The sequence below is a fragment of the Populus euphratica genome, unplaced genomic scaffold, assembly GCF_000495115.2.
Source record: "Populus euphratica unplaced genomic scaffold, PopEup_1.0 scaffold965.1, whole genome shotgun sequence".
NCBI classification, from domain to species: Eukaryota; Viridiplantae; Streptophyta; class Magnoliopsida; order Malpighiales; family Salicaceae; genus Populus; species Populus euphratica.
Window position 1 is genome coordinate 57,742 of NW_011500823.1, and position 9,432 is coordinate 67,173.

The following is a 9,432-nucleotide window of genomic DNA, read 5'->3' on the forward strand; positions in this document are numbered from 1 at the left end:
TCCTTTCATTTATGTGATAGGGCTGCATTTAAAATGGACATTTACCACAAATTAAAGTTATCTTATATTATTAGATATATTATTATAAAACATGCTTTGGTTAAGGAGTTATTGATACTTCAAGTGCAAAATGATGATATAAAACCATGATAAAAATGCACTTTTAAGTACTAATCACATGGGAAGAGAAATGGTGTTGATGGTGGTCAGTGATAGGTCAATAGGTTATGAGAGAATGTTAATCAGTGCCATTAAAGAAGATAAAAGCAACCAAGTTTAATTCTTTTATTGGTTTCGGAGGGATGTTGACAGTAGAGGAGATGATGGAAGTCAGTGAGGATGATCTTTAGTTCTTAATTGCTATAAAAGAGGGTTGGTGGAGGAGGAAATAAGAGAGCTTTTTTATTATTTATAAATGGATGCGAGTTGGAGTGTAAGCTGATGAATGAGAAAGAGAAATGCACGAGTCATGTTTTTTAGGCCTAGTGATTTTTTATGTTATTAATTCTCTTCCAAAATCCTTGTGTATGTGTGTGAGATCCCCTCATTATTTATAGGAAAACTAATTTGTCTTTTTCCTCTTAATTGCTTAATCATTAGGCAAATCAAAATCACTTTAGTCCCTTGTTTTCTTTTCTTCTTTTTTTTTCTTTCTTTGTTTTTTTGCATTTTTGGTCCTCTTGTCCAAATATTATTTTTTCTTTTTAAAACAAGCATCATCAACGTTGACTTGATGATAAAAGCAAATCGATGATTTGAAATAAATGTGTTAAATGTTAAATACATTAAAAATAAATTTTATAATTTTTAATTCTTTTGAAAAGACACTGGAAATGCTAAAAACATTTTAAATATATTAAAAATATATTTTTTAGATTTTGTTTTAATTTTTTCAAAAAAAATAAAAAAAAGGGGTCAAAATTCGAGTTATGATAGTTATAACTCAATTCTAACCCCCCATTATTGAATATATTTTGGAAAATAAAAATATCTAAAAAAAATTATCTTTTCAATGATTTTTGTTAATTTTAATTATTTCATTATTTTCTTCTTATTTATTTATATTTTGTGTAAAAAGAAATAGTTGGGGGTTGAAATTGGCCAATAATTGAGCAAGCAAAAATGAAGTTTGGAAATTTTTGGGATATAATTGAAGGTTAAATTAAAAATAAAATTTATAAATGAGATCAATTTGATTTATTTTAGCTACGATTAAAAGAAATTTAATTTTTAAGAATGGCATTGAAATAAATATTCAAAATAAGAAGTAAATTATGAACTTATTTTAAGAATTGCATAATCTAAGGGCTAAATTAAAATTAGAAAGATGAATTAATTCAATTTAGAGTTTAAATTGAAATCAATTTAAAGATTAGAGATATCTTAATTGAATGAGATTGAAAAATTCAAAAGGAATGAACTATAATGAAAAGGATTAAATATTAAAGAGATCAATTGACTATTTTCATAATTTCATTTTAGGCTAATCAATGCAGTTAAATTAATCTCAATTAAGTTCAATTGAGTTAAATTAACTCAATTTAGCTTATTGAATTTATGTTTTCAGTACAATTTTATCTAATTGATTCAATTTAGTCTAGAATCCAAATTAAACTCCAACATTCAGCAATTAATTTTCAAATCTTTTGGTCATAAAGCACAATTGCAATCTCCTGATTCCCAGCTTTAAATCCCGCAGCCTCTTTAAATAAAAAAAATCTCTGGCAATTAACCATATAGTAATTGATCTATTACTAAGAATTTAGAATTAAAAATTTTATTTTTGTTTTCTGTGTGGTTTTGAATTTAATTCATGTGATTGTTAATATAATAATTATTGAAGATTTATATTATTGTTAATTTTAAAGATGGTAAGATTAGTCAAAATGGATACAAGATATCCTAAATATCTATATTCATAAATAAAAATCTCTGGCAATTAATCCCAAATTTCAAATCTACTAATTGAAATTTTCAATCCCATATTTTAAGATTCCAAGATCCAGCAATTCCAGCAATCAATATCCCAATTCCAGCTCTCAAATTCTAGAATTCTAACCCAAAATCTTCAATCAAGACCCAAAACTAATTCCTAAATTATTACCACAATCTTAGCCTGTGAGGGTCTTCAAAAACCGGCAACGAGAGAACTGGAAGGGGGGATTCACCAGGACCATACACAACACTCTGAAAAAAATACAGGGTGTCTCCCATGAAACCAGAGCAGGGGTCTCAAAGAAAAATCTGCAAAAAAAAAAAAAAAGGAAAAAAAGAGAGAGGAAAACAACCCAGACCAGCCTCTGATTCCAGAGCACTAGACCATGCATTGCCTTCACCAACACTGGAAAATCTTCCAGCTTCCCTAAGCCTTCATCCATCACACAAACAGCCACCATCTCTTCCTTTCTATATTTACCCGAAACTGACATCACACCCATCAGTTCCCACCCCATCACAGACTGAACCAGCCGTTCCACAACACACACAAATCAACCTCACCCCCTCTCGGCCACAACCTTAAAACCCGACAGCCTTTCTCTCTAACCTTAGTTCCTCCACACCGCTGCCCCCTAAAGTGTCCAAACAAGACCCATCTCTAACCCTTCTTTCCCGAGATCACTCGCCACCATCTCAACCCAAACCACCACTTCCCAGTTCAAACCAAACCTAGCCACTGTAAAGTCCAGCCGAGACAACCCTTCACTCTCTCATGGATTGACCCTAGAACCACCACCACTGTCAACATCCTCCACCTTATTTTCTCACGCCCTCAAACCAATCAGTCTTCCTTTTTGATAAACCAACAAACCCGTAATTAATAATAGCACATGCGAGCCTTCTTTATCCAAACAGAGATGACTTCCGTCTTCAAGTCTTCCATACACACCATCGCTATAAGAATACAACATTGGGAGTCGTCTATATAATGAATGACTTGCAGTCGCCACTATATCGTGACCGTTAAGAGACTTTAAGAACTTGAGAAAATAAAATAAAGATAAAACAGAATTTATTATAAATGCTCATCCATATTCCAAAATTCTAAAATCCTGCATATTTCATTACACAAGCAGGTTATAAGTTGAATCTTTTCTTAAATATTTGAGTTTTTTTTATAAAAAAAATCATAATATAAGAGAAGTCTAGAGTAATCTTTATTTTTATAGTGATATAGTAGTAGCAAATTTAATCTGTTATTTCAAGGTCAAATAAATAAATATAGAAACTCACGTGAATAATTAGAGAAGACCCTATGTATTCCCTTCACATTATCGTGAATTTTGATTTAGAATAGGAGACCCTGTGAAGAACAAGACAAGAAGCGTGTCAAATTCTTAGAGGGTTGCCTGAAGATATTTAATGGATTGTACCATCGGCTACACCGGTACGTTTAAACCGTGCATGGATTGGTAGAATGCAGTTCGATGCATCTTGCTTTTTCTTGGTCAACAGTTGTCCAATTATTGATAGAGGAGGAGGTTAAGCGAGGAACCAAGTCGAATAAAATTGCAACACAGCTATATATATCCTTTCACGGACAAGGCAAACAGACTTACAACTTAGCAACCCAGGTACCTGGGACCCAGCCCCACAACACTACTTTGGCAAGCGCCCGGAACATCCGTACGCCACCAAATTGCAGCCAAAACTCCTCTTAGATTTGATCACCGGTTACCTCTTCCAGTTAGATACTGTCCTCCTCCGAGCCCCTAGCGAGGGGCAAGGCCATCAAAACCAAATCCAGCCACTGGCGGAGGGAGGGAGAGGTAACTTTACCACCATTGATTGATCACAATCCCTTCCTACCACCTCCCAACTAACCGGAAAACATCCATCACCCCAGCCAAGCTCCCGTGCACATGTAAAGGAGACAAGAGAGTAGAACTGAATCCACATAATCAAAGCGCCTCTCCCAAGTAGGAGCTTCAGCGAGGAAGCTCCAGCTGACCACCACCCTAGATCCACTTGCCGGACCACCACCACAAACAATAAACAAGGTTACCATTCACAAAAATACCACCAGCAAAGGAACGGTCTCATGGCATCACCCCCAGCCGCGCACATATAACTGGTGGCCCAAGAAAAAAATAAAAAAGACCTACCGGCAAGGCCCTTATAGACAAGACAGTTTCACTATCTTAAGTTACAACTTGAGGACTCGCTCAAACTTCAGTCATGAATCCATGGCATAATGGTTTCAGCAACACCTATCTTTTCTTTTTTTTTTAATCAAAGAGATAACAACACAATCCAATTACGAAAAATACCAATTTCACGCATTTGTTCCCAATGCACATAAGGTGTAATTTTTTCAAACAAAGTACAAGACACTGCATGTTTACATTATGCCTAAGAGACCCAAGTCTAAGAAGTTGTGCAAAGATATAGCTGCAATCCTATCACTAAGCATCAACTATATTAATTAGGTCACAGTCATGCCACGGTCCACAATGAAAGCTAAAGAGACATTATTGGCTGGATAGGAGTTGCTTCACTACAAGCCTAAAACAATCCTCGTTGTTCAATAAACTCTCGGACAAAAATACATGGAATAAACTGCTTAAAGGCCAATAACGGCATAAAAACTTAACCAAGAGAATAAAACCAAGCCACCTCTGAGTGTGCATGAAAAACCTACTGAAAAAGGGTTCTCGTCAAGTGTTCACGAGCTGTAGCCAATGCTTGACCTATTGTCTGCAATATTAGAAAGGGAATTTATGGGGTGACGTTAGGAAACTAAAGGAGAAAAGTATGGTTAGCACAAATATAACCTAGAGAATGTTAAAGCAGGGGTTCTCTCTGGCAGTTTTAAAGATTGATAATTTTATTAGCAATTCAATACTTCCATTCCATGGTAACATTTAAATATTCAAATACAACAAAGAACATTACAGGGAGGGAATCAAACCTGCTCCGATAGAGGTGCAGTAGGATCCATGCTATTTACAGCCACCTTTCCAGCAATAACATTGGCATCTGTTTCGAGGATCATGCTGCCAAGCAAGCACAAATGCAGGAAATACATGTATAAGAGCTTGACCATCATATTAACCAGGCAGCATCACGAGCAAAAAATATGCAGATTGCAGGAATAGAGAACCTCCATAGGGAAGGAAGCATGGAAGGGACTTGTACTCGTACCATCTTTTGTTGCTGTAATATACAGCATATAGTTTTAATGTGTCAACAAGGTGACATAAAGATTGCACCACTTCTATATTTGACCAGACTATCAAATGCTTCATATTCAGAAGCACGATCAGAAACTTGTTTTTAAAAATCTTAAGCTGGCGCAAGTAAATCGAAATTAAATTACTTTCACCAGTTAAATGATAGCTAATGAAATGGGGAAAAAATCACGTTCAACTAGGAGGACAGACTTTAACAATCACGTTAGGATGCTAAGATTTGATCATCCAAGCCCCATATGAGGATAGATTAGAGAGCTTGTTTACAAAGAAAATACTAATTCTGACATGCCACCACCACTGGCTAAAATTTCAACAGTCATTTAAGTTTCCATTCATTTGGTTTATTTTCCAATTTACTTTTACTTTTCCCCTTATGGTGAAAAAGAATATACTTCTCTTCAAAAATTGAACTATGCTGGCTTCCTTTCTGTCAAAATATACACCATAATTAGAAACAAAAGAAGGTGAATTGAAGCTCCGGGGTCAATTTGTTTTCTGTAGATAAAAAAGCTACTAGTTACATCATACTTTGCAAGGATGATCTACCAGGAAAAAAACACTATTCAAGGAAAAGATAATACTCTTACTTGGAAAGGAAAAAATGAAAAGGGAAAGAAAAGGAGTGAAATGGAATCGAAAGAGAATGGAAAAAAAAAAGAATATAATTTTCCTCCTTGTTTAGATGGGTTGAAAACGAGAAGAAAATGATCTTAAACAATATAAAATGGAGGAAGTGATTTATTATAAGTATGTGCCCTCACACATTAATGTAAAGGATTAGGGAAAAATTGGTAAAACTAGAAAACCTAGAAATTTCCAGCAGATTCTCTCCATTTTCCCCACTTGTGCACCGAGCGAAATAGTGGGCCAATATGGGAAATTTTCATCCTGCTTCCCATTCTCTCCACTTTCTCTTTCCTTTCCAAACAATGAAAAAGTTCACTCACCTCAAATTTTCATTCTGCTCATTTTTCCCCTCACTTTCTCATCTCCCAACCACATTGTCTATAATCAAGTGGGTCCTAGGAAGGGAAATTTAGCGACTCCCACCCTTCCATAAAGTTGCATGAAGTGGTTGTACTTAGGGCTTGAACTAGCAACCTCTGTCAACCTCTGTCACACAAGACCAAGATTCTGTTGTACTAAAACAACAGTCCTCATGGAGAGGGAAAGCGAAGGGCTAGAAAATCATAATCAATTCATGTTTGTGTGATTTAACCAAATGTCTCTCAGAAGGTTTGGATGAGAAACAGAGAATGGGATTGTTTGGATAGGATAGATGTTTCCAGTTCCTTGATTATTTTCTCATTCTGTAATAATCATCATATATTTGAATGCGTACTGTCCTGCAAAGGCCAAGAAAAGGTAACAGAACCATTCCACTACAGCTGCCATAAACACGCACACCAAACAGTTATACAAAAACTACAAACTCACCTACGCTACAAACTGCCAGTAATAATACAGTACCCCAGAAGACAGCATGAATACAGAAGGACTATAACTTCCAGTTGACTCATCTAGTGTTCTGTAGCATATGAAACTTTCAATTTGCAGGAGTTTATCCATCAAGGTTACATGTAAAAAACTGCATTTTAACTAACAGTTTTTTTAGTTAATTAAATTTTCCTATATCATGAATTGGATAATTCCAATTCCTGAAAAAAAAAATAAAAAAACACATAATTATTCTACCACTATCAAAGTAAACATAAAAAAAGTGGGGCAAAAAATATTAGTTGCGTACCCTCTTTCAACAATCTCATCAAGGCATAAGAAAATGAGATCTAAGTTTTCAAGTGCCTCCCTTTTGTCGACATTGCTCCTAAAACAATGATATGGAAAAGTAAATCACACAATCATTAAATCAAATTAAGAATCAGTTAGAAGTTTGACCAGAAATACCTCAAGAGGAGAGAGACTGAATCAAAGAAACCCTGAAGAACAGCAGCTAAAATGAGTTCATTTTCATCCTCACCTCCAGTCACATAAAAATGGAGGTCCTGGACAAATTTGTAGATGACAATGTTACTGTCAAACATTGTAATCTCCGCTGCATACAACAACATATCAGGAACACAAGTCACATGGTATCTCATAGCTTGCACACTTGATTGAGCAGAATTTAAAGTCTCATAATTAACCTTACTACTTTTAGTTTCAGGGGAACACATTTCAAGACAACATGCCAGAAGCCAGGACTGTGAAGATTAGATGAAAATGCAGACATTTTAGAACCCTAGCAGTCCTCCTAAAACATAATCTGGCAATTTTTTCAAATGTCAAGAACCTCCATTAACTAACTTAAAAGTAAGTTGTAAAGGTATGAACTGTTAAGAAGGTTTATAAACAAAAAAGCAAGAGCGTTGCTGACTGAGAACAAGCAAGATACAGAAATTTCATCTCATTCAAAGCAGCACTCCCAATTAAGACTTGAACAAGTTTTCCAAATTCAGAAAATTCTGCCTATTAATTAAGATCCTTCATCTGCAAATGATTATAGAAAATAACTTTGGAGAAAAAGACAATGATTTTTATGGCGTGAGAAAAATATGCATTTGCTCATGCATTTGGAGAGATGTAAAGCAGGCAAGTAATTTTGGATTCAACAGAAGAGGATTTTGAGTTGCACCAAATTCTGCAAGATCTTGTTTCTAAAGAGTACATAGCAAGCACAAATAATTAAAGACAAAACCTATAGTTTATGAACATTGTACTGTGCTTGCAAAAAAAGAAGGGAAGTATATATGCAAACTTGTATTTGCTTTTCTTGCACAATACAAAAATATCTTTTTCATTGACTTGATAAATAAGCTTTTTGGTTTGCTTCTTAAATAAAATTTTGAAGTGAATGAATACTACTTGATTATTGTGACTGCATGCCATTAAAGAGGTAATTCATATTCAGTTAGCAATCAAACTGAATAATTCCTCAAAGATGCACAACTTTACTTTTAAAAAGGTTCAAATAGCTTAACAAATTTATGCAGCATTGTCAAACCTTCTGTGCGGGCATTTGATTTCATAGTCTTTGCAAAAAGTGATTTTTCAAAAGCTAACTTTGCATTATTGGTCGGCCAGTCATCTGAATAGTATTTGACCGCAACTCGCTTCCCTTCAGAGTCTAGCAGAAGAATGTTTTTCACCATGGGGCAGGAATCCTATCCAAAAAAAGAAAAAGAGAAAGGTGGCATCACTCATCATCACAAGCAATATATATATATATATATATATATAAAACTAGTCAAAACAAAAGTATTTCCAGATTCCAGATTTTCCTTCACATTCTCAGCAACCAAACAGACCTCGAATACACACATTTCACAAATAATTTAAATAAAAAAATCTAAAATCAAATTCCACACGTAATTACACCAGATCTCAGCAAAATTCACAACCTCGACACTCCGTTTGGTTCCTAACAAATCAAAGCTAACATTTAAAGCCTCCGGTTCCTAGCAACCAAAGAGAGAGTAACTGATTCCGAAGTCATGCAATTTATTCAACTGTGTAATTCAAGGCTAACGATTTATATAAGGAGATATGTAATTAAAATGATAATAGTAAGAAATCAATGCAGATTGGAACAAATTCGACGAGGATGGTATAAAACGACAGTACAAATTGGAAGTGAATAGCTAAAACGACAATAGATCGTGAACGTACCATATTTGCCGATCGGGAGAGGTGGAGATCCAGGTGACTCTTGGTGGGGGGGGTGGGGGTGTTGGGGTGGGGTTGTGTGTGCGGGGACCGAAAGAGCCACTACTTATGGAGGGCTCCTGAATGGGATAGTATGTACTTCGTTGATTTTATAAGATAAATTTTATGATTGATCTTTCTTTTAAAATTGATGTTTCATCTCCACGTATTTTTTTATTTAAAAATATATTAAAATTATATATTAATTATTTTTAATATTAATATATAAAAATAATTTAAGAAATTAATTTTAAATAAAATTTTTTAATTCTTTAGAAAACACGTTTTCAACTATATTTTTAAACACAATTTTAAATATTGTTTGAGATAATGGTAAATATTGTTTTTTAAAATGATTTTTCTTTTAAAATATCTTAAAATAATATTTTTTTTAATTTTTTTTATATTAACAGATTAAAATAATTTAAAATAATAAAAAAATTTAATTTTAGTCTAGACATATTTTTGAATATAGTGAAAAAATTTAATTAGGATTTAAAGATGTTTTGTGGTCTTTTTATATTTTTGCTATTATAGT

General features: G+C 34.0%; 1 protein-coding gene across 1 annotated transcript; it reads right to left on the reverse strand.

Moving 5' to 3' along the window:
* Positions 1 to 4,255: 4,255 nt before the first annotated feature.
* Positions 4,256 to 8,986, reverse strand: LOC105116486 (coatomer subunit zeta-2-like). Its single transcript, XM_011013877.1, has 7 exons — positions 8,943 to 8,986; positions 8,859 to 8,911; positions 8,194 to 8,353; positions 7,098 to 7,245; positions 6,940 to 7,017; positions 4,910 to 4,994; positions 4,256 to 4,695 (listed from the first exon to the last, which is right to left on the reverse strand). The coding sequence occupies exons 2-7, from the start codon at positions 8,859 to 8,861 to the stop codon at positions 4,636 to 4,638; spliced, it is 534 nt and encodes a 177-aa protein (XP_011012179.1). The 5' UTR covers positions 8,862 to 8,911; positions 8,943 to 8,986; the 3' UTR covers positions 4,256 to 4,635.
* Between the last annotated feature and the right edge of the window lie 446 nt (positions 8,987 to 9,432).